Source organism: Oncorhynchus kisutch, linkage group LG6 (genome assembly GCF_002021735.2).
Source record: "Oncorhynchus kisutch isolate 150728-3 linkage group LG6, Okis_V2, whole genome shotgun sequence".
Lineage (NCBI taxonomy): Eukaryota > Metazoa > Chordata > Actinopteri > Salmoniformes > Salmonidae > Oncorhynchus > Oncorhynchus kisutch.
The window spans coordinates 62,814,922-62,841,131 of record NC_034179.2 but is presented as its reverse complement, the minus strand read 5'-3'; the positions used below and the strand labels follow the sequence as shown (position 1 = coordinate 62,841,131).

The window sequence follows — 26,210 nt, the reverse complement described above, 5'->3', positions numbered from 1 at the left end:
GTGATTATGGCTTTTTGAGGTCAGTTTCAGTTCAATTATTTAAAAAAGAATCACGTTTTTTGGGGTTTCAATTTTATTTTTAGACATTAGATGCACATGCGTTATGTGGGTTAAATGCTGTAACAACACAGAATTAAAGTCCCATGATGGTAGTGACGACCCATTATTGCTTATCACTTATTATCCATAATTTATTCACATTACTTTAATAAAATATTTGATGTCTTTATTACTTCAATCCAAGTCATCATCTCATCTCTATAGAGCTGCTGCCTATGCTGTCTGATAAATATCACAATTTTAATAGTTCTTTAAAATTAATAAGGCAGGCTTTTATGATTGCTGAATACCAACTATCAACCACTTAGATCATGTATTTTCAGGTAGAGATATCTCGCAAAGCAACTGCTTTCTATCCCCCTCAGGGGCCAAACATTATCAAAGGACTGTATATTGTTAACCATCATGACATCCTCAGACTGTCACCTCGTTCTCTCTCTCTCTCTCTCTCTCTCTCTCTCTCTCTCTCTCTCTCTCTCTCTCTCAATGCAAGGGTCTTTATTGGCATGGGAAACATATGTTAACATTGCCAAAGCAAGTGAAGTAAATAATATACAAAAGTGAAATAAACAATAAAAATGAAAAGTAATCATGACACTCATAGAAGTTCCAGAAGAATAAAGACATTGCAAATGTCATATTATGTATATATACAGTGTTGTAACGATGTGCAAATGGTTAAATTACAAAATGGAAAATAAATAAGCAGAAGTATGGGTTGTATTTACTGGTTGCCCTTTTCTTGTGGCAACAGGTCATAAATCTTACTGCTGTGACGGCACACTGTGGTATTTCACCCAGTAGATATGGAAGTTTATCAACATCGGATTTGTTTTTGATTTCTTTGTGGGTCTTTGTAATCTGAGGGAAATATGTGTCTCTATTATGGTCCTACATTTGGCAGGAGGTTAGGATGTGCTGCTCAGTTTCCACCTCCATTTTGTGGGAAGTTTGCAAATAGCCTGTCTTCTCTTGAGAACAAGGTCTGCCTACGGCGGCCTTTCTCAAATAGCAAGGCTATGCTCACTGAGTCTGTACATAGTCAAAGCTTCCCTTAAGTTTGGGTCAGTCACAGTGGTCAGGTATTCTGCCACTGTGAACTCTCTGTTTATAGCCAAATAACATTCTTAGTTTGCTCTGTTTTTTTGTTGATTCTTTCCAATGTTTCAAGTAATTATCTTTTTGTTTTCTCGTGATTTGGTTGGGTCTAATTGTGTTGCAGTCCTGGGGCTCGTTTGGGTCTGTTTGTGTACAGAGCCCCAGGACCAGCTTTCTTAGGGGACTCTTCTCCAGGTTCATTTCTCTGTAGGTGATGGCTTTGTTACGGAAGGTTTGGGAATCCCTTCCTTTTAGGTGGTTGTAGAATTTAACGGCTCTTTTCTGGATTTTGATAATTAGCGGGTATCGGCCTAATTCTGCTCTGCGTGCATTATTTGGTGTATTACGTTGTACGAGGAGGATATTTTTGCAGAATTCTGCATGTAGAGTCTCAATTTAGTGTTTGTCCTGTTTTGTGAATTCTTGGTTGCTGAGCGGACCCCAGACCTCACAACCATGAAGGGCAATGGGTTCTATAACTGATTCAAGCATTTTTTCAGTCAGATCCTAATTGGTATGTCAAATTTTATGTTCCTTTTGATGGCATGGAAGGCCCTTCTTGCCTTGTCTCTCAGATTGTTCACAGCGTTGTGGAAGTTACCTGTGGGGCTGATGTTTAGGCCACGGTATGTATAGTTTTTTGTGTGTTCTAGGGCGGTGTCTATATGGAATTTGTATTTTTGGTCCTGGCGACTGGACCTTTTTTGGAACCCCATTATTTTGGTCTTACTGGGATTTACTGTCAGGGCCCAGGTCTGGCAGAATCTGTACAGAAGAACTAGGTGCTGCTTTAGGCGCTCCTTGTTGGTGACAGAATCACCAGATCATCAGCAAACAGTAGACATTTGACTTCAGATTTACTGTCAGGGCCCAGGTCTGGCAGAATCTGTACAGAAGAACTAGGTGCTGCTTTAGGCGCTCCTTGTTGGTGACAGAATCACCAGATCATCAGCAAACAGTAGACATTTGACTTCAGATTCTAGTAGGGTGCTGCAGACTGTTCTGTGCCATCGCCAATTCGTTGATATATACAGTGGGGAGAACAAGTATTTGATACACTGCCGATTTTACAAGTTTTCCTACTTACAAAGCATGTAGAGTTCTGTAATTTTTATCATAGGTACACTTCAACTGTGAGAGACGGAATCTAAAACAAACATCCAGAAAATCACATTGTATGATTTTTAAGTAATTCATTTGCATTTTATTGCATGACATAAGTATGTGATACATCAGAAAAGCAGAACTTAATTATTTGGTACAGAAACCTTTTGTTTGCAATTACAGAGATCATACTTTTCCTGTCGTTCTTGACCAGGTTTGCACACACTGCTGCAGGGATTTTGGCCCACTCCTCCATACAGACCTTTTTCAGATCCTTCAGGTTTCGGGGCTGTCGCTGGGCAATACAGACTTTCAGCTCCCTCCAAAGATTTTCTATTGGGTTCAGGTCTAGAGACTGGTTAGGCCACTCCAGGATCTTGAGATGCTTCTTACGGAGCCCCTCCTTAGTTGCCCTGGCTGTGTGTTTCGGGTCGTTGTCATGCTGGAAGACCCAGCCACAACCCATCTTCAATGCTCTTACTGAGGGAAGGAGGTTGTTGGCCAAGATCTCGCGATACATGGCCCCATCCATCCTCCCCTCAATACGGTACAGTCGTCCTGTCCCCTTTGCAGAAAAGCATCCCCCAAAGAATGATGTTTCCATCTCCATGCTTCACGGTTGGGATGGTGTTCTTGGGGTTGTACTCATCCTTCTTCTTCCTCCAAACACGGCGAGTGGAGTTAAGACCAAAAAGCTCTATTTTTGTCTCATCAGACCACATGACCTTATACCATTCCTCCTCTGGATCATCCAGATGGTCATTGGCAAACTTCAGACGGGCCTGGACATGCGATGGCTTGAGCAGGGGGACCTTGCGTGTGCTGCAGGATTTTATTCCATGACGGCGTAGTGTGTTACTAATGGTTTTCTTTGAGACTGTGGTCCCAGCTCTCTTCAGGTCATTGTCCAGATCCTGCCGTGTAGTTCTGGGCTGATCCCTCACCTTCCTCATGATCATTGATGCCCCACGAGGTGAGATCTTGCATGGAGCCCCAGACCGAGGGTGATTGACCGTCATCTTGAGCTTCTTCCATTTTTTTATAATTGCGCCAACAGTTGTTGCCTTCTCACCAAGCTGCTTGCCTATTGTTCTGTAGCCCATCCCAGACTTGTGCAGGTCTACAATTTTACCCCTGATGTCCTTACACAGCTCTCTGGTCTTGGCCATTGTGGAGAGGTTGGAGTCTGTTTGATTGAGTGTGTGGACAGGTGTCTTTTATACAGGTAACAAGTTCAAACAGGTGCAGTTAATACAGGTAAGGAGTGGAGAACAGGAGGGCTTCTTAAAGAAAAACTAACAGGTCTGTGAGAGCCAGAATTCTTACTGGTTGGTAGGTGATCAAATACTTATGCCATGCAATAAAATGCTAATTAATTACTTAAAAATCATACAATGTGATTTTCTGTATTTTTGTTTTAGATTCCGTCTCTCACAGTTGAAGTGTACCTATGATAAAAATTACAGACCTCTACATGCTTTGTAAGTAGGAAAACCTGCAAAATCGGCACTGTATCAATTGCTTGTTCTCCCCACTGTATGTTGAAGAGGGTGGGGCTTAAGCTGCATCCCTGTCTCACCCCACGGCCCTGTGGGAAGAAATGCGTGTGTTTTTTGCCTATTTTAACCGCACACTTGTTGTTTGTGTATATGGCTTTTATAATGTTGTATGTTTTTCCCCCAACACCACTTTCCATCAATTTGTTTTGCAGACCCTCATGCCAAATTGAGTCAAAGGCTTTTTTGAAATCAACAAAGCATGAGAAGACTTTGCCTTTGTTTTGGTTTGTTTGTTTGTCAACTAGGGTGTGCAGGGTGAAAACGTGGTCTGTCGTACAATAATTTGGTAAAAAGCCAATTTCACATTTGCCTAGTACATTGTTTCACTGAGGAAATGTACGAGTCTGCTGTTAATGATAATGCAGAGGATCTTCCCAAGGTTGCTGTTGACACATATCCCAAGGTAGTTATTAGGGTCAAATTTGTCTCCAATTTTGTGGATTGGGGTGATCAGTCCTTGGTTCCAAATATTGGGGAAGATGCCAGAGCTAAGGATGATGTTAAAGTTTTAGTATAGCCAATTGGAATTTGTGGTCTGTATATTGTATAATTTCATTGAGGATACCATCAACAACACAGGCCTTTTTGGGTTGGAGGGTTTTTTATTTTGTCCTGTAGTTCATTCAAGGTAATTGGAGAATCCAGTGGGTTCTGGAGTTCTTTAATAGTTGATTCTAAGATTTGTATTTGATCATGTACAGTTGAAGTCAGAAGTTTACATACACTTAGGTTGGAGTCATTAAAACTCGTTTTTCAACCACTCCATAAATTAACAAACTATAGTTTTGGCATGTCGATTAGGACATCTACTTTGTGCATGACCCAAGTAATTTTCCAACAATTGTTTACAGACAGATTATTTCACTTATAATTCACTGTATCACAATTCCAGTGGGTCAGAAGTTTACATGCACTAAGTTGACTGTGACTTTAAACAGCTTGGAAAATTCCAGAAAATTTAAAAGATTTGAGTCCATTTGAGGTGTACCTGTAGATGTATTTAAAGGCCTACCTTCAACGCAGTGCCTCTTTGCTTGACATCATGTGAAAATAAAAATAAATCAGCCAAGAAGAATTGTAGACCTCCACAAGTCTGGTTCCAAATGCCTGAAGGTACCACATTCATCTGTACAAACAATAGTACACAAGTATAAACACCATGGGACCACGCAGCCGTCATACTGCTCAGGAAGGAGACGCGTTCTGTCTCCTAGAGATGAACGTACTTTGGTGCGAAAAGTGCAAATCAATCCCAGAACAACAGCAAAGGACCTTGTGAAGATGCTGAAAGAAACAGGTACAAAAGTATCTATATCCACAGTTAAACGAGTCCTATATCGACATAACCTGAAAGGCCGCTCAGCAAGGAAGAAGCAACTGCTCCAAATCTGCCATTAAAAAAAGCCAGACTACAGTTTGCAACTGCACCTGGGGACAAAGATCGTACTTTTTGGAGAAATGTCCTCTAGTCTGATGAAACAAAAATAGAACTGTTTGGCCATGATGACCATATGTTTGGAAGATAAAGGGGGAGGCTTGCAAGCCGAAGAGAACCATCCCAACCGTGAAGCATGGGGGTGGCAGCATCATGTTGTGGGGGTTCTTTGCTGCAGACAATTATGTGGATATATTGAAGCAAAAACTCAAGACATCAGTCAGGAAGTTAAAGCTTGGTCGCAAATGGGTCTTCCAAATGGAAAATGACCCCAAGCATACTTCCAAAGTTGACAACTAAGTCAAGGTATTGGAGTGGCCATCACAAAGCCTTGACCTCGTTCCCATTGAAAATTTGTGGGCAGAACTGAAAAAGCGTGTGCGAGCATGGAGGCCTACATACCTGACCCAGTTACACCAGCTCTGTCAAGAGGAATGGGCCAAAATTAACTTATTGTGGGAAGGTTGTGGAAGGCTACATGAAGCGTTTGACCCAAGTTAAACAATTGAAAGTCAATGCTACCAAATACTAATTGAGTGTATGTAAACTTCTGACCCAATGGGAATGTGATGAATGAAATAAAAGCTGAAATAAATCATTCTCTCTACTATTATTCTGACATTTCACATTCTTAAAATAAAGTGGTGATCCTAACTGAAATAAGACTACATTTTTACTAGGATTAAATGTCAGGAATTGTGAAACTGAGTTTAAATGTATTTGGCTAAGGTGTATGTAAACATCCGACTTCAACTGTTTCTGTTTTTGCTGTTTGTTCTTTGTTATAGAGCCAAAAATATTGGAGAAGTGGTTTACCCTTGGAGATGTCTCCATTTTGGAAAGATAATTATTTGTGTTTGTTTAGTGTTTTCCAGAAGTGGTTAGTCTATGGATTCTTCAATTACATTGAGCTGATTTCTGATGTGCTGTTCCTTCTTTTTCTGTAGCATATTTCTGTATTGTTTCAGTGATTCACCATAGTAAAGGCGTAGACTCAGGTTTCTATGTTTTTGGTTGGACAAGTTTCTTAGTTTCATTCTTAGGATTTTGCCTTCTTCATCAAACCGCGTGTCATTGTTGTTCATTTTCTTCTGAATTTCTGTTTGAATTTTTTTGATTTGATAGGGACGCTGAGAGGTCAAATATACTCTTTAGGTTTTCTACTGCCATGTTTACACCTTCACTATTACAGTGAAACATTTTGTCCAGGAAATTGTCTAGAAGGGATTGAATTTGTTGTTGCCCAATTGTTTTTTGGTAGATTTCCACACTACTTTCCTTCCATCTATAGCATTTGTTAATATTATTCAGCTCCTTTGGCTTTGATTCCTCATGATTGAGCAAAGCTCTGTTCAAGTAGAGTGTGATTTTGCTGTGATCTGATAAGTGTGTTAGTGGACTGACTGTGAACGCTCTGAGAGACTCTGGGTTGAGGTCAGTGATAAAGTCGTCTACAGTACTACTGCCAAGAGATGAGCTATATGTGCACCTACCATAGGAGTCCCCTCGAAGCCTACCATTGACTATGTACATACCCAGCGTGCGACAGAGCTGCAGGAGTTGTGACCCGTTTTCTGTTGTTGCTTATGTTGTCATAGTTATGCCTAGGGGGGCATGTGGGGGAGAGAATGCTGTCCCCTCCAGGTAGGTGTTTGTCCCCCTGTGTGCTGAGGGTGTTAGTTTATTGTCCAGTTCTGGCATTTAGGTTGCCACAGACTAGTGCATGTCCCTGGGCCTGGAAATTGTTGATCTCCCCTCTAGGATGGAGAAGCTGTCATTGGTAAAGTATAGGGATTCTACTGGGGGGATATTGGTAGCACACATGACACATTTTCTCTGTTGAGATCATTTCCTTATTAATTTCTAGCCAGATGTAAAATGTTCCCGATTTGACTCATTTAATAGAGTGGGTTAGGTCTGCTCTATACCAAATTAGCATACCCCCTGAGTCTCTTCCCTGTTTCACACCTGGTTGTTTGGTGGATTGGACAACCAGCTCTCTGTAACCTGGAGGGCAACCAGTGGGTCCATCTCCTTTTTACCATGTGTCTTATAAGATGACAATGTCTGTATTTCTGAGTCTGAGTTCCTGCTCTTTAGGCCAAAGGCAGATGACCTCAGACCTTGTATATTCCAGGATGAGATGGTAAAATCTTTGTGTTCCATAGTGTCTAGTGTTGTTTTTGTGTGGTTTAGGCCTGGACCATCACAGTAGCGGTGAGCAGAGCATGTTGAGCATCTGATACATACCTCTAAGGTCACATGATGGGGCTTGCGTGGGTGTAATAGTGGGGGTTGGGCCTGTTGCTCTGATCACGGCCTGGGCATATGTCCTGCTGTCATGTTGAGGTCCGTGCCGCAGGAGAGGGGGGCATCGTGTGGGCAGAAGGGTTATAGGTCTGATATGGGGGGGCCTATATAGGATGTGGTCTTAGCTGGTTGGGGTGTGGCTGGTGATGCTGTGGTCTGGGTGTAGGTCCTCTTGGCGTGGGTTCTCTCGATGCAGGTCCTTCAGGAGGGGGTCTTGCAGGTCTGGGAGGGTGTCTCGCTGGTCTCAGCGGGGTGTCCATTGCTCTGTTCTCTCTGTCTGCCTTCTCTCTCTTTCTGCCTGCTCTCTATGTCTCTCTCTCTCTGTCTCGCTCTCTTGCTTTCTCTCTTTCTCGCTCTCTCGCTCTCTCTCTGGTTAGTTACATTATTCTCTTGGCTGGGCTGGGAATTCTTCACTGCTTCCATGGCCAGAGGGCCCGCCACTATGTGTGTGTACTGTCATTGTGTATGTGTATGGAATCTATGCACATTGGGGTGTGTGTGACGACCAGGGGCCAAACATTATCAAAGGATTGTATTGTTAACCATCATGACATCCTCATCCTGTCACCCTCTCGCTCTCTGCATGGGAAACATATGTTAACATTACCAAAGCAAGTGAAGTAGATAATATACAAAAGTGAAATAAACCTTAAGAATGAACAGTAAACATTACACACAGAAGTTCCAAAAGAATAAAGACATTACAAATGTCATATTATGTATATATACAGCGTTGTAACGATATGCAAATGGTTGAAGTACAAAAGGGGGAAAAAATAAACATAAATATGGGTTGTATTTACAATGGTGTTTGTTCTTCACTGGTTGACCTTTTCTTGTGGCAATAGGTCACACATCTTGCTGCTGTGACGGCAAACTGTGGTATTTCACCCAGTAGATTTGAGAGTTTATCAACATCGGGTTTCGAATTCTTTGTGAACCTGTGTAATCTGAGGGAGTTATGTGTCTCTATTATGGTCCTACATTAGGCAGGAGGTTAGGAAGTGCAGCTCAGTTACCACCTCAATTTGTTGCGCAGTTTACAAATAGCCTGTCTACTCTTGAGAGCCAGGTCTATCTACAGCGGCCTTTCTCAATAGCAAGGCTATGCTCACTGTGTCTCTCACTCTGTCTGCCTGCGCTCTCTGTCTGCCTGCTATCTCTTTCTCTCTCTGTCTGCCTGCTCTCTTTCTGTCTGTCTGTCTTCCTGCTGTCTCTCTCGCTCTCACTCTCTCTCTCTCTTTGCTCTCTCTCTGTCTCGCTCTCTCTCTGGTTAGTTACAGTATTCTCTTGGCTGGGCTGGGAATTCTTCACTGTTTTCATGGCCAGAGGGCCCGCCACTATGTGTGTGTACTGTCATTGTGTGTGTGTATGGAAGCAATGGGTGGGAATCTGTGGACATTGGGGTGTGTGTGACGTCCAGGGGCCAAACATTATCAAAGAACTGTAATGTTAACCATCATGCCATCCTCATCCTGTCACATACATCGCTCTCTCTCTGGTTAGTTACAGTATTCTCTTGGCTGGGCTGGGAATTCTTCACTGCTTCTGTGGCCAGAGGGCCCGCCACTATGTGTGTGTACTGTCATTGTGTGTGTGTGTGTGTGTGTGTGTGTGTGTGTGTGTGTGTGTGTGTGTGTGTGTGTGTGTGTGTGTGTGTGTGTGTGTGTGTGTGTGTGTGTGTGTGTGTGTGTGTGTGTGTGTGTGTGTGTAAGCAATGGGTATGGAATCTGAGGACATTGGGGTGTGTGTGCGTGGAGGTCAATTTTTTTGATATTTCCTGCTAAGTCTGATCTCAGTCTCCAAGGAAATAATGTCACTGAACCAGAATATAAACGCAACATGCCAAGTGTTGGTCCCATGTTTCATGAGCTGAAATAAAATGTGCAGTTTTGTCGTACAACACAATGCCAAAGATGTCAAGTTTTGAGGGAGCGTGCAGTTGGCCTGCTGACTCCACCAGAGCTTTTGCCAGAGAATTGAATGTCCATTTCTCTACCATAAGTCGCTTCCAATGTCATTTCAGAGAATTTGACAGTATGTCCAACCGGCTTCACAACCGCAGACACGTGTATGGCATTGTGTGGGGTTATGGTATAGGCAGGCATTAGCTATGGACAATGAACACAATTGCATTTTATGGCAATTGGCAATTAGAATGCATAGACATACCATGGCGACCAGTTGTGAAATCTATAGATCAGGGCTTAACAAATTTATTTCAATTGGCTGATATCCTCGTTTGAACTGTAACTCATTAAAGTCAATGAAAATTGTTGCATGTTGCGTTTATGTTTTTATTTCAGTATACAAACCTTTTTCTTTACATCTTTTTAGATACAAAAACTCCAACAATATATACAACCACGTTACCCACCATAAATTACAGTAAGCATCTCTATTTTGTCATACAATGATGTACCTTTTTTTATTAAAAATCTGAATTAATAATGTTGATAAAAAAATTTTTTGGATGAAAGTCAATCTTTTTTCGGACATTTGTTTTAGAAACATCGATCCCGCCCAAAACGTCATCATCAACAACACCACCACCATCATCATTAACATTGTCAACGATATCAAACAGCAACATGGGTAGGACACTTTGCAATGTTTGCTTAATCCTTTAATGATTATTAGAGCTCAGTTAGTGTGAAGAATGTCTGACCTTGTGCCAGCCAAGTTAAAACCTCCGCTTACTACTTCTCAGATTTTGAATCCAAATGAATAATCTGGTGCATTATGACATGATATTATCGCTTTCCTTTCTTTCTAGAGTCACAAGAGCAGCGATTACAAAGTAAGTGTTTTAGCCTTGTTTATAGATATGTAACATTACCAAAAGTATGTGGACCCCCCCCCCCCCTGCTGCTATGGAACATTGCTGCGGGGACATGCTTCCAGTCAGCCACATACTTTTGTATATATAGTGTAGATCTAATGAGAGATACTGTAGATAGATACATACTAAGGTACTATAGATAGATACTAAGATTCTGTAGATAGATACTGTGTTGTGAACTTGAGTGAGGACCCAAAAGCGGTTTAACAAAAACAGAGTCCTTTAATGTAAAAACACAGGGAAGACATAGATCCTCTTCAGATGTAGAAAATGGCAAAATAGACAACCCTCAGAGAGGGCGACAAATGAAACAGAAAGTCCTTCTGATATTTACAAAAGAGTCCCCTTCTTAGCAGCAGAGGAGAATAGCTGGGTTGCGGCGACAGACTGCTGGTCTCTCTGGGTAGGCGCGGGTCGTAGCGGACAGAGGTACCTGATCACACGTAGCATCAGAAGAACAGGCAGATTCCGACAGGATGGGACAAGGGTGAAGCAAACAAGACGATAGTTTGGTTCTGGCATGAGAAACTCAAACGAGAATCTGACAAAGAAAGAAGCAGGAACAGAGAGAGAAATAGAGACCTAATCAGAGGGAAAAAGGGAACAGGTGGGAAAAGAGTGAACGAGGTAGTTAGAGAAGATGAGGAACAGCTGGGGGAAGGAGAGGAAGAGAAGGTAACCAAATACAACCAGCAGAGGGAAACGGAGTGAAGAGAAAGAACAGGAACAAGACATAATATGACAATACATGACATACTGTAGATATATACTAAGATACTATAGATAGACACTGTAAATATATACTGTAGATGGATAGATACTGTAGATAGATACTAAGATACTATAGATAGATACTAAGATACTATAGATAGATACTGTAGATGGATACTAAGATACTGTAGATAGATACTAAGATACTATAGGTAGATACTGTAGATACTAAGATACTATAGATATATACTGTAGATATATACTAAGATACTGTAGATAGATACTGTAGATATATACTGTAGATAGATACTAAGAAACTGTATATAGATACTAAGATACTATAGATAGATACTAAGATACTATAGATAGATACTGTAGATGGATACTAAGATACTGTAGATATATACTGTAGATAGATACTAAGAAACGGTAGATAGATACTAAGATACTATAGATAGATACTAAGATACTATAGATAGATACTGTAGATGGATACTAAGATACTGTAGATAGATACTGTAGATGGATACTAAGATACTGTAGATAGATACTGAGGTACTGTAGATAGATACTGAGGTACTATAGATAGATACTAAGATACTATAGATAGATACTAAAATACTGTAGATAGATACTAAGATACTGTAGATAGATACTGTAGATATATACTAAGGTACTATAGATAGATACTGTAGATAGATACTAAGATTCTGTAGATATATACTATATATAGATACTAAGATACTATAGACAGATACTGTAGATAGATACTAAGATACTGTAGATAGATACTGTAGATAAATACTAAGATACTATAGATAGATACTGTAGATAGATACTAAGATACTATAGATAGTTACTGTAGATAGATACTAAGATACTATAGATAGATACTGTAGATAGAAACTAAGATACTGTAGATGGATAATGTAGATGGATACTAAGATACTGTAGATAGATACTAAGATACTATAGGTAGATACTGTAGATACTATAGATATATACTGTAGATATATACTAAGATACTATAGATAGATACTAAGATACTGTAGATAGATACTGTAGATATATACTGTAGATAGATACTAAGATACTGAAGATAGATACTAAGATACTAGAGATAGATACTGTAGATAGAAACTCAGATACTATAGATGGATACTAAGATACTGTAGATAGATACTAAGATACTATAGATAGCTATTGTAGATAGATACTAAGATACTATAGATAGATACTAAGATACTGTAGATAGATACTGTAGATAGATACTAAGATACTGTAGATAGATACTAAGATACTATAGATAGATATTGTAGATAGATACTAAGATACTGTAGATGGATACTGGAGACGGATACTAAGGTACAGTAGATAGATACTGTCGATAGATACTAAGGTACAGTAGATAGATACTGTTGATAGATACTAAGATACTGTTGATAGATACTGTAGATGGATACTAAGGTACAGTAGATAGATACTGTTGATAGATACTAAGATACTGTAGATAGATACTGTAGACAGATACTAAGGTACATTAGATAGATACTGTAGAATGATACTAAGGTACAGTAGATAGATATTGTAGATAGATACTAAGATACTCTAGATAGATACTAAGGTACTGTAGATAGATACTGTAGATGGATACTAAGATACTGTAGATAGATACTAAGATACTGTAGGTACTGTGCATTCGGAAAGTATTCAGATCCTTTACTCAGTACTTTGTTGAAGCACTTTTGTCAGAGATTACAGCCTTGAGTCTTCTTGGGTATAACGCTACAAGCTTGGCCCCCCCGTATTTGGGGAGTTTCTCCCATTCTTCTCTGCAGATCCTCTCAAGCTCTGTCAGGTTGGATGGGGAGCGTCGCTACACAGTTATTTTCAGGTCTCTCCGGTGATGTTTGAACAGGTTCAGGTCCTTCACCCCCCAGTCTGAGGTCCTGAGCACCTGGAGCAGGTTTTCATCAAGGAGCTCTTTGTGCTCTGCTCCGTTCATCTTTCCCTCGATCCTGACTAGTCCCCCAGTCCCTATCGCTGAAAACCATCCCCGCAGCATGATGCTGTGGGGATGTTGCCAGGTTTCCTCCAGATGTGGCGCATTCAGGCCAAAGATTTCAATCTTAGTTTCAGCAAACCAGAGAATCTTGTTTCTCATGGTCTGAGAGTGTTTAGGTGCCTTTTGGCAAACTCCAAGCAGGCTGTCATGTGTCATTAGCTGAGGAGTGGCTTCCATCTGGCCACTGCCATATAGGCCTGATTGGTGGAGTGCTGCAGAGATGGTTGTCCATCTGGAAGGTTCTCCTATCTCCACAGAGGAACCCTGGAGCTCTGTCAGAGTGACCATCGGGTTCTTGGGTTCACCCCCGATTGCTCATTTTGGCCAAGCGGCCAGCTCTAGGAAGAGTCTTGGTGTTTCCAAACTTCTTCCGTTTAAGAATGATGGAGGCAACTGTGTTCTTGGGCACCTTCAATGATGCAGAAATGTTTCGGTACCCTTCCCCAGATCTGTGCCTCGACACAATCCTGTTTCGGAGCTCTATGGGCAATTTCTTTGACCTCATGGCTGGGTTTTTGCTCTGACATGCACTGTCAACTGTGGGACCTTATATAGACAGGTGTGTGCCTTTCCAAATTATGTCCAATTAATTTAATTTACCGCAGGTGGACTCCAATCAAGTTGTATAAACATCTTAAGGATGATCAATGGAAACAGGATGCACCGGAGCTCAAATACGAGTCTCATAGCAAAGGGTCTGAATACTTTCCGAATGCACTGTACATACTAAGATACTATAAATAGATAGATACTGTATACTCATCTCTCTCCTCTGTGCTCTCTCCTAGGGAAGGTCATATCAGTCAGTACATTGTTAGCTATCTCTCTGATAGCTAATATCCTCCTTTTGGGTGTTGTCATCTTGCGGACCCGGGGGAGACACCAGCATGAGGGCGTGGTGAGTGTGGTGTGTGTGTGTGCGCGCGTGCATGAGTGTGTGCTTTCTGTGGCTAAAGTGCTTCTTGTATTTTTCAGTCTCTTGCCATGCCTGAACTGACAGTATTGAACGCAGTAGAGGTAAATCATCTGATGCAGGTAATGTTCTCAGAATGCTACAGATCGATTACTTAGAGCACTCTTCAATCGAACCCAAGAGCGTTTGGATTTGCATGTAGTCAACAAAGTCTCTCTCTGTCTCTCTGTCACTCTCTCTCAGAACGACAACGGAGATGCTCTGCAGCACTGACCCCGTTCAGTGGAATAATCCAGCTCTCTTCCATCTGCCACCATTTGCCCCTCGCTTTCAATGGACAAATATATATCCTGAGCCAAAGAAAAGGAGCCAACAGTCCTGCCTGCCTCTCTCTCTCTCTCTCTCGCTCTCTCTCACACACACGCTTCACAATTCCAGGGCTGAGGCCACAACTCTTCTCCTGCCACTGGGATTCTGGAGTTACTATTGCAGACATTAATAAAATCTCCCCTCCGTGTGTTTTAATGAGGAGAATGGGAGAATTAATAAATGTCCGTCTGTCAAGAGTCTCTAAAGAACAAGACATGGATTAAGGGAACACGGTGGTCTTGAATGTCACCCCCTGCCTTCAGCTGTCCGTTCAGCCCAAAGATAATATGTTGATGTGAATGGGAAGAAAACAGTGAGATGAACAACAAGATGAACCCTTTAGGGACGTACATTATAACTAAGATGGTCCGATATTGAGTATTATTGTACTTTGCTGAAGTACAATACTTTACGAACAAAGCCTGCATCCATTTCTGACTGTGTTTGGATGATGTGGCTGTGTTACTTGATGAAAGGCGATTTTATGACGCATAGGGAAAGAGAAATATCAAAGGAGTAAATCAGTGAAGAAAAAAAGATGAAATAAATAAAGTGAAGACCATTTTATGTACAAAGTGTGTATATATTTAGAGTACCAGTCAAATTTTGGACACACCTACTAATAAATTTTTTTTTTTAAAAAATTACATTGTAGAATAATAGTGAAGACATCAACACTATGAAACAACACATATGGAATCATGTAGTACCCAAAGAAGTGTTAACCAAATCAAAATATGTTCTGTATTTGAGATTCTTCAAAGTAGCCACCCTTTGCCTTGATGACAGCTTTGTACAGTCTTGGCATTCTCTCAACCAGCTCCATGAGGAATGCTTTTCCAACCGTCTTGAAGGAGATCTCACATATGCTGAGCACTTGTTGGCTGCTTTTCCTTCACTCTGCGGTCCAACTCATCCCAAACCATCTCAATTGGGTTGAGGTTGGTGATTGTGGAGGCTAGGTCATCTGATGCAATACACCATCACTCTCCTTGGTCAATATCCCTTACCCCACCTGGAAGTGTGTTGGGTCATTGTCCTGTTGAAAAACAAATGATAGTCCCACTAAGAGCAAACCAGATGGGATGGCATATCGCTGCAGAATGCTGTGGTAGCCATGCTGGTTAACGGTGCCTTGAATTTTAAATAAATCGCAGGCAGTGTCACCAGCAAAGCACCATCACACCACCTCCTCCATGCTTCGCGGTGGGAATCACACATGCGGAGATCATCCGTTCACCTACTCTGTGTCTCACAAAGACACGGCGGTTGGAACCAAAAATGTCAAATTTGGACTCATCAGACCAAAGGACCGATTACCACCAGCATATTGTCCATTGTTCATGTTTCTTGGCACAAGCAAGTCTCTTCTTATTATTTGTGTCCTTTAGTAGGTGTTTCTTTGCAGCAATTAGACCATGAAGGCCTGATTCACGCAGTCTCCTCTGAACAGTTGAAGTTGAGATATGTCTGTTACTTGAACTCTGTGAAGCATTTTTTTGTGGGCTGCAATCTGAGGTGCAGTTAACTCTAACTTATCCTCTGCAGCAGAGGTAACTCTGGGTCTTCCTTTCCTGTGGCGGTCCTTGTGAGAGCCAGTTTCATCATAGTGCTGATGGTTTTTGCGACTGCACTTGAAGAAACTTTAAAAGTTCTTGAAATGTTCCGGATTGACTGACCTTCATGTCTTTTCTCTTTGCTTATTTGAGCAATTTATTTACCAAATAGGGCTATCATCTGTATACCACCCCTACCTTGTCACAACACAACTGCTTGTCTCAAACATGCTAAGAAGGAAAGAAGTTCCACAAATGAACTTTTAACAAGGCACACCTTTTCATTGAAATGCATTCCAGGTAACTACCTCATGTAGCTGGTTGTGAGAGAATGTCAAGAGTGTGCAAAGCTGTAATTAAGGCCAAGGGTGGCTACTTTGAAGAATCTCAAATATAAAATGCTTTTTGAATTTGTTTAACACTTTTTTGGTTACTTCATTTATTCCATATGTGTTATTTCATAGTTTTGATGTCTTCACGATTATTCTACAATGTAGAAAATAGTAAAAATAAAGGAAAACCCTTGAATGACTATGTGTGTCCAAACTTTTGACTGGTACTGTAAAAACACTACCGTTTAAACGTTTGGGGTCACTTAGAAATGTCCTTATTTTCCATGAAAACATACATGAAATGAGTTGCAAAATGAATAGTAAATATAGTCAAGATGTTGACAAGGTTATAAATAATGATGTTTCGTTGAAATAATAATTGTGTTCTTTGCTTTCATCAAAGAATCCTCCATTTGCAGCAATTACAGCCTTGCAGACCTTTGGCATTCTAGTTGTCAATTTGTTGAGGTAATCTGAAGAGATTTCACCCCGTGCTTCCTGAAGCAACTCCCACAAGTTGGACTGGTTGATGGTCACTTCTTACATACGGTCAAGCTGCTCTCACAACAGCTCAATAGGGTTGATATCCGGTGACTGTGCTTTGAGTCATTGAAATTGGCTCCAACTAAGCGCCGTCCACAGGGTATGGCATGGCGTTGCAAAATGGAGTGATAGATTTACTTCTTCAAGAACCCTTTTCCCCTTTACAAAACACCTACTTTACCACCACCAAAGCACCCCCAGACCATCACATTGCCTCCACCATGCTTGACAGATGGCGTCAAGCACTCCTCCAGCATCTTTTAAAAAATTCTGCGTCTCACAAATGTTCTTCTTTGTGATCCGAACACCTCATACTTAGATTCGTCTGTCCATAATACTTTTTTTCAATCTTACCTTGTCCAGTGTCTGTGTTATTTTGCCCATCTTAATCTTTTATTTTTATTGGCCAGTCTGAGATATGGCTTTTTCTTTGCAACTCTCCCTAGAAGGCCAGCATCCCGGAGTCGCCTTTTCACTGTTGACGTTGAGACTAGTGTTTTGCAGGTAATATTTAATGAAGCAGTTGAGGACTTGGGAGGCGTCTGTTTCTCAAACTAGACACTCTAATGTACTTGTCCTCTTGCTCAGTTGTGCACCGGGGCCTCCCACTCCTCTTTCTATTCTGGTTAGAGACAGTTAGGCTGTTCTGTGAAGGGGAGTAGTACACAGCGTTACATGAGATCTTCAGTTTCTTGGCAATTTCTCATGGAATTGGAATAGCCTTAATTTCGCAGAACAAGAGTAGACTGATGACTTTCAGAAGAAAGTTCTTTGTTTCTGCCCATTTTTAGCCCGTAATCAAACCCACAAATGCTGATGCTCCAGATACTCAACTAGCCTAAAGGCCAGTTTTATTGCTTCTTATATCAGAAAAAACAGTTTTCAGCTTGTGCCAACATAATTGCAAATGGGTTTTCTAATGATCAATTATCCTTTTAAAATGATAAACTTGGATTAGCTAACACAACGTGCCATTTGAACATGGTTGCTGATAATGGACCTCTATACGCTTATGTATATATTCGATTAAAAATCAGCAATTTCCAGCTGCAATAGTCATTTACAACATTACTAATGTCTACACTGTATTTCTGATCAATTTTATGTTTTTCTAATGGACAAAAACAAGGACATTTCTAAGTGACCCCAAACTTTTGAACTGTAGTGTGTATATATATATATATATATATATATATATATATATATATATATATATATATATATATACACTTTTTAAAATATTTAACTATTTGCTTTGATATCTGCACCTTGTGATGAGCATTACTAACAACATAAAACTTCTGTACCATGTCTATGTGTTGCAGAGACTGTACAGAGTGGGTGTGTGTGTGTGAACACTGTTTAAATGACCTATGTTCTCTTTTGGTACAGTGAGAGATGTTGTTTTTTCCTTATCAGTGTTATCCCAAGACATATTTTTATGGGTGGGACTCAAAAGCCCCAACAATGATTTATTGAAAGGGGACATTATTGTTGTGCTGTATCCAATTTGTAAAGAATCTTTACATCTAAAAAAGCTTGTTAATACGTGTTTTATACACACGATCTGTTTAATAACATACTTTCTGGTCTGGTTTCCCTGACACAGATTAAGTCTAATCCAAGACTAAACATTTACTTCCGTGGATATTCTCCATTGAGCATGCTTTTAACTCCAGGACTAAGCTTAGAGCTATATTCAGCCTTGTCCAAATGAAAACCATGACCTTCTTTTTAAATCTATTTCTACTTTTTATTTGCTTGATCTCAATGTGGAGGCTATTACACAGACAAATGCCTGTATAGAAAAACGTGCTCCTCGCAGTACTGTTTACTCTTGGGATTTTACAAGATGTAAACACAAGCTCTGGTATTGTAACTGTGTTGGTTTTAGGCCATATGAGTTCTATGTTCATAGATTGAGCCAGCCAAGTTTCTGCAAGGTAAATAATATAGAAGATTTTCTGATAGGAGACTCTCGAACAAAGCTCTCCATCGAGTGACTGGACATTTGCCAATACAACGGAGGAGAGTGCCAGTCGATTTCCACTTTTCTCGCCATGCGTATTCCGACCTTGAATTTAAGCATGAGAATAGCGTGCTATTCACCTGCGATTCGTTTTGGGTGGCGATCGAATGAATGAAGTTGTGGCGGAGGTGTATCCACAGATATGCCGTATTCCGACCTTTAATTAATACCATCATAATTCTACCACCTTTACGCGCGAGGAAACCATGAATAAGGCCTAGTGAACCTACCGGTTCCAAGTGGAACTTTATTTTTCCCGATAGAAATAACATCATTCTCCATGCACTGTAATTTACAACTTGATAAGAGCTAGGTAAATGATTAATCCTTTTGGATAAGGGAATTGTAAATACAAATGTGAAACCAGTCATAAGGCAGCAAACTGAAGGATATAAAGGTTTGAAACCGATGTTTATTTGTGTACCAGTTCATAAACAATGTGCCATGGAATCGGCAATTCGAAAATCTCTTCCCAACTATTTACAACCTGTATGGCACAGCTGTACATTTTCTTGGTCCTTAAATGAAGCTAGTATACTTTTTTATTTATCACAGTTTTCTTTAACCAGTTTTGGTCTTTAACGCCATTGCCTCTTTTTTTTTGTTGCTGAAATGCTGAAATTGGTTGGTTGTAATTTTGGATAGGACAGACATTTCCATATATTTTGTTAGCTGCATGTTTGACATAACTCCACCAGTCCTATTCATGATATAATTTACAAAGTTGATAACGTTTTTTATTTTTTATTATTTTTAAATCAATTATTATATTTGAGTTTAACCACAATATATCTTGTAATATTTGTTCTGTTCATTTTTCTGGTAGCTTAAACTGAAATTGCAACCAACTTTTAAAAAAATAGATAACAATTTGGAGATGATTTCATTTTCAAATAACGGAAAGTGAGAGATTGTAATCTGAATAAAGGGAAAAAGCCATTGTTACTAATCTGCTAGAGAACCAGTTTGGATTTAAGTGTAGCTTTTGTATGACTGCGGCCTTTATTGAGAGGTCTAATGCTTTAATATTTAATCATTTCTGCCCTCCGAATTCATATTCATTATATAAATAGGACTGTTTAATTTTGTCTGGTTTGCCATTCCAAATAAAATTGAATATTTTTGGATCATATATATATATATATTTTAACAAGTCGTTAGGTGTAGGTAGGGCCATAAGCAAGTAGGTGAACTGGGATATGACTAAAGAGTTAATCAGGGTGAATTTTTCGAGTATCATGGGGATTATACCTGGTATGCCCACTTCAACACCAGACCATTTTAATTGGTAAACTACACGGTAATTTAAAAGTTGTATTTTTTTGTGATCCAATATGTAATATATTATCATAGTTCAGTTATCATAGTTCAGTTGAGTTGTAATCCAGAGAGGTTAGAAAAATAATCTAGATCCTCTATGAGGCTGTGGAGGGATTCAAATTGTGGCTTTAAAAGAAAATATGAATCAGTAGGGTACAATGACACCTTCGTTTTTAAGCCCTGGAATTTTATGCCCCTTGATATTATTGTTGGATCTGATTTGAATAGCTAACATTTTGATGGCCATAATAAATAGATATGCAGATAGTGGACAACCTGGTTTTACTCCTCTTGACAGTTTAAATCTTTCTGAGATGTAGCCATTATTTACTATTTTACATCCAGGGTTACTATACATAACTTTAAACCATTGTATAAGAGATTCTCCAAAATTAAAATAATCCAGACATGTATATATAAATTCCAGTCGCACTTTATCAAAAGCCTTTTCAAAATCAGCTATGAATACCAGGCCTGGTTTCTCAGATTTTTCATAGTCTTCTATTGTGTTCCAGTCTTATATTATCTCCAATGTATTGTCAATGTTTTTTATTTTTTTACTTTCTGATTAGGGTGAATTATATCCGACAATATCGTATTAATTCAATGCGCTATACATTTTGCTCGAATTTTTTGCATCACAACACTGAAGTGTAAGGGGCCTCCAATTCTTTTTAAATGGACTGGATCTTTATATTTACCATCTAGGTCCTGTTTCAGTAATAGTGAAATCAGACCTTCTTGTTGAGTATTAGATAGTCTACAATTTTTATAGGAGTGGTTAAAAAAATGCTAATAACGGTCCTCAGAGTACATAAAAAAAAAGGTTTGATATAACTCAACTGGTATGCCATCCAGCCCTGGAGTTTTCCCAGACTTAAAGGCTTTCATTGCATCAAGAAGTTCCTTCTCTATAATTTGGTCTTCACATGAGCCTTTCAGTACAGATGTTAATTTTACATTATTAAAATAAAAAAAATCCTTACAATTATCTTTGGTTAGTGGAGATGAAGAATGAAACGAAAACATATGCTTATAGCACATTCCTTCCTCTTTTAAAATATTGTTGGGTGACTGATCTGTACCTTGACGCAATCCTGTCTCTGAGCTCTATGGACAATTTCTTCGACCTCATGGCTTGGTTTTTGCTCTGACATGCACTGTCAACTGTGGGACCTTATATAGACAGGTGTGTGCCTTTCCAAATCATGTCCGATCAATTGAATTTACCACAGGTGGACTCTAATCAAGTTGTAGAAACATCTCAAGGATGGGCAATGGAAACAGGATGCACCTGAGCTCAATTTCAAGTCTCATAGCAAAGGGTCTGAATACTTATGTAAATAAGGTATTTCTGTTTTGTATTTTTTATAAAAAGTTTCTACAAACCTGTTTTCGCTTTGTCATTATGGGGTATTGTGTGTAGATTGATGAGGGGGAAAAAACAATTGAATCAATTTTAGAATAAGGCTGTAACGTCACAAAATGTACGATGATGATTGAGTGTCCATATAGCTGTACCATGATATTTGCACAGCTACTGACTAAACCTCCAATTGTTCTCCACTACCTCCTAAAACTTGCCAGTCCCAGTGACTGGCATACCAACACTGTCCACCTGGATCCTAGGGTCTTTGAGAGATTGGGACTCATCCTTTGAAAAGTGCACACTGTGCCACCTACAGAACAGAAGCAGATCAACAACCAAAAGCATTTCCAAGTCATTGTATACTGTATACTGTATACTGTATACAGTTATTCCCCCCCCCCAAAAAAAAAATATATTACAAATTCTTGCTTATCTTACTTTATTTTCACAATTAACAAATAATATGTTTAATAATGTAGGCACGTCCTACTAAGGAATATAACCTGACATTACAAAAATAAAATGTTAATCAAGGAAACAATTATTGTGATTCATCCTATACGGTCCCTAACAGCATTACTCCATGGCAAAATCAAATCAAATCAAATGTATTTATATAGCCCTTCGTACATCAGCTGATATCTCAAAGTGCTGTACAGAAACCCAGCCTAAAACCCCAAACAGCAAGCAATGCAGATGTAGAAGCACGGTGGCTAGGAAAAACTCCCTAGAAAGGCCAAAACCTAGGAAGAAACCTAGAGAGGAACCAGGCTATGTGGGGTGGCCAGTCCTCTTCTGGCTGTGCCAGGTGGAGATTATAACAGAACATGGCCAAGATGTTCAAATGTTCATAAATGACCAGCATGGTCGAATAATAATAAGGCAGAACAGTTGAAACTGGAGCAACAGCACGGCCAGGTGGACTGGGGACAGCAAGGAGTCATCATGTCAGGTAGTCCTGGGGCATGGTCCTAGGGCTCAGGTCCTCCGAGAGAGAGAAAGAAAGAGAGAATTAGAGAGAGCACATGTGGGGTGGCCAGTCCTCTTTTGGCTGTGCCGGGTGGAGATTATAACAGAACATGGCCAAGATGTTCAAATGTTCATAAATGACCAGCATGGTGGAATAATAATAAGGCAGAAGAGTTGAAACTGGAGCAGCAGCACGGCCAGGTGGACTGGGGACAGCAAGGAGTCATCATGTCAGGTAGTCCTGGGACATGGTCCTAGGGCTCAGGTCCTCAGAGAGAGAGAAAGAAAGAGAGAATCCCAGTGGAAAGAGGGGAACCGGACAGGCAGAGACAGCAAGGGCGGTTCGTTGCTCCAGACCATTTCCGTTCACCCTCCCACTCCTGGGCCAAACTACAATCAATCATATGACCCACTGAAGAGATGAGTCTTCAGTAAAGACTTAAAGGTTGAGACCGAGTTTGCGTCTCTGACATGGGTAAGCAGACCGTTCCATAAAAATGGAGCTCTATAGGAGAAAGCCCTGCCTCCAGCTGTTTGCTTAGAAATTCTAGGGACAATTAGGAGGCCTGTGTCTTGTGACCGTAGCGTACGTGTATGCATGCACGGCAGGACCAAATCAGAGAGATAGGTAGGAGCATGCCCATGTAATGCTTTGTAGGTTAGCAGTAAAACCTTGAAATCAGCCCTTGCTTTGACAGGAAGCCAGTGTAGGGAGGCTAGCACTGGAGTAACATGATCATTTTTTGGGGTTCTAGTCAGGATTCTAGCAGCCGTATTTAGCACTAACTGAAGTTTATTTTGTGCTTTATCCGGGTAGCCGGAAAGTAGAGCATTGCAGTAGTCTAACCTAGATGTGACAAAATCATGGATTAATTTTTCTGCATCATTTTTGGAAATTTTCGGATTTTTGCAATGTTACGTAGATGGAAAAAAGCTGTCCTTGAAATGGTCTTGATATGTTCTTCAAAAGAGAGATCAGGTTCCAGAGTAACGCCGAGGTCCTTCACAATTTTATTTGAGACGACTGTACATCCATTAAGATTAATTATCAGATTCAACAGAAGATCTCTTTGTTTCTTGGGACCTAGAACAAGCATCTCTGTTTTGTCCGAATTTAAAAGTAGAAAGTTTGCAGCCATCCACTTCCACATGCTTCTAGCAATGGCAATTTTGGGGCTTCACCATGTTTCATTGAAATGTACAGCTGTGTGTCATCCGCATAGCAGTGAAAGTTAACATTATGTTTTTGAATAACATCCCCAAGAGGTAAAATATATAGTGAAAACAATAGTGGTCCTAAAACGGAACCTTGAGGAACACCGAAATTTACAGTTGATTTGTCAGAGGACAAACCATTCACAGAGACAAACTGATATCTTTCCGACAGATAAGATCTAAACCAGGCCAGAACTTGTCTGTGTAGACCAATTTGGGTTTCCAATCTCTCCAAAAGAATGTGGTGATCGATGGTATCAAAAGCAGCACTAAGGTCTAGGAGCACGAGGACAGATGCTGAGCCTCGGTCTGATGCCATTAAAATGTAATTTACCACCTTCACAAGTGCAGTCTCAGTGCTATGATGGGGTCTAAAACCAGACTGAAGCATTTCGTATACATTGTTTGTCTTCAGGAAGGCAGTGAGTTGCTGCGCAACAGCCTTTTCTAACATTTTTGAGAGGAATGGAAGATTCGATATAGGCCAATAGTTTTTTATATTTTCTGGGTCAAGGTTTGGCTTTTTCAAGAGAGGCTTTATTACTGCCACTTTTAGTGAGTTTGGTACACATCCGGTGGATAGAGAGCCGTTTATTATGTTCAACATAGGAGGGCCAAGCACAGGAAGCAGCTCTTTCAGTAGTGTAGTTGGAATAGGGTCCAGTATGCAGCTTGAAGGTTTAGAGGCCATGATTATTTTCATCATTGTGTCAAGAGATATAGTACTAAAACACTTGAGCGTCTCTCTTGATCCTAGGTCCTGGCAGAGTTGTGCAGACTCAGGACAACTGAGCTTTGAAGGAATACACAGATTTAAAGAGGAGTCCGTAATTTGCTTTCTAATAATCATAATCTTTTCCTCAAAGACGTTCATGAATTTATCACTGCTAAAGTGAAAGTCATCCTCTCTTGGGGAATGCTGCTTTTTAATTAGCTTTGCGACAGTATCAAAAAGGAATTTCGGATTGTTCTTATTTTCCTCAATTAAGTTAGAAAAATAGGATGATCAAGCAGCAGTAAGGGCTCTCCGGTACTGCACGGTACTGTCTTTCCAAGCTAGTCGGAAGACTTCCAGTTTGTTGTGGCGCCATTTCCGTTCCAATTTTCTGGAAGCTTGCTTTCAGAGCTCGGGTATTTTCTGTGTACCAGGGAGCTAGTTTCTTATGAGAAATGTTTTGAGTTTTTAGGGGTGCAACTGCATCTATGGTATTGCGCAAGGTTAAATTGAGTTCCTCAGTTAGGTGGTTAACTGATTTTTGTCCTCTGGCATCCTTGGGTAGACAGAGGGAATCTGGAAGGACATCAAGGAATCTTTGTGTTGTCTGTGAATTTATAGCACGACTTTTGATGTTCCTTGGTTGGGGTCTGAGCAGATTATTTGTTGCAATTGCAAACGTAATAAAATGGTGGTCCGATAGTCCAAGATTATGAGGAAAAACATTAAGATCCACAACATTTATTCCATGGGACAAAACTAGGTCCAGAGTATGACTGTGACAGTGAGTGGGTCCAGAGACATGTTGGACAAAACCCACTGAGTCGATGAAAGCTCCGAAAGCCTTTTGGAGTGGGTCTGTGGACTTTTCCATGTGAATATTAAAGTCACCAAAGATTAGAATATTATCTGCTATGACTACAAGGTCCGATAAGAATTCAGGGAACTCAATGAGGAACGCTGTATATGGCCCAGGAGGCCTGTAAACAGTAGCTATAAAAAGTGATTGAGTAGGCTGCATAGATTTCATGACTAGAAGCTCAAAAGACGAAAACGTCATTTTTTTTGTTGTAAATTGAAATTTGCTATCATAAAGGTTAGCAACACCTCCGCCTTTGCGGGATGCACGGGGGTTATGGTCACTAGTGTAGCCAGGAGGTGAGGCCTCATTTAACACAGTAAATTCATCAGGCTTAAACCATGTTTCAGTCAGGCCAATCACATCAAGATTATGATCAGTGATTAGTTCATTGACTATAATTGCCTTTGAAGTAAGGGATCTAACATTAAGTAGCCCTATTTTGAGATGTGAGGTATCACAATCTCTTTCAATAATGACAGGAATGGAGGTGGTCTTTATCCTAGTGAGATTGCTAAGGCGAACACCGCCATGTTTAGTTTTGCCCAACCTAGGTCGAGGCACAGACACGGTCTCAATGGTGATAGCTGAGCTGACTACACTGACTGTGCTAGTGGCAGACTCCACTATGCTGGCAGGCTGGCTAACAGCCTGCTGCCTGGCCTGCACCCTATTTCATTGTGGAGCTAGAGGAGTTAGAGCCCTGTCTATGTTGGTAGATAAGATGAGAGCACCCCTCCAGCTAGGATGGAGTCCGTCACTCCTCAGCAGGTCAGGCTTGGTCCTGTTTGTGGGTGAGTCCCAGAAAGAGGGCCAATTATCTACAAATTCTATCTT

At 40.3% G+C, this 26,210-nt stretch overlaps 1 protein-coding gene across 5 annotated transcripts in view; it reads left to right on the top strand.

Annotated features, from left to right (window-relative positions):
- Nucleotides 1–15,093, top strand: part of LOC109892205 (uncharacterized) — a 29,854-nt gene extending 14,761 nt beyond the window's left edge. For all 5 annotated transcript variants that reach the window (XR_004210366.1, XM_031827137.1, XM_020484638.2 and 2 more), the window contains 6 exons: nt 9,904–9,954; nt 10,075–10,161; nt 10,343–10,366; nt 13,973–14,082; nt 14,160–14,219; nt 14,341–15,093. Coding sequence is in view for 4 of the 5 variants with exons in the window: in XM_031827137.1 (XP_031682997.1) it covers nt 9,904–9,954; nt 10,075–10,161; nt 10,343–10,366; nt 13,973–14,082; nt 14,160–14,219; nt 14,341–14,370 (362 nt within the window). In the remaining variant the exon portion in view is untranslated. The remainder of the gene's footprint in view (nt 1–9,903; nt 9,955–10,074; nt 10,162–10,342; nt 10,367–13,972; nt 14,083–14,159; nt 14,220–14,340) is intronic.
- The last annotated feature ends 11,117 nt before the right edge of the window (nt 15,094–26,210 follow it).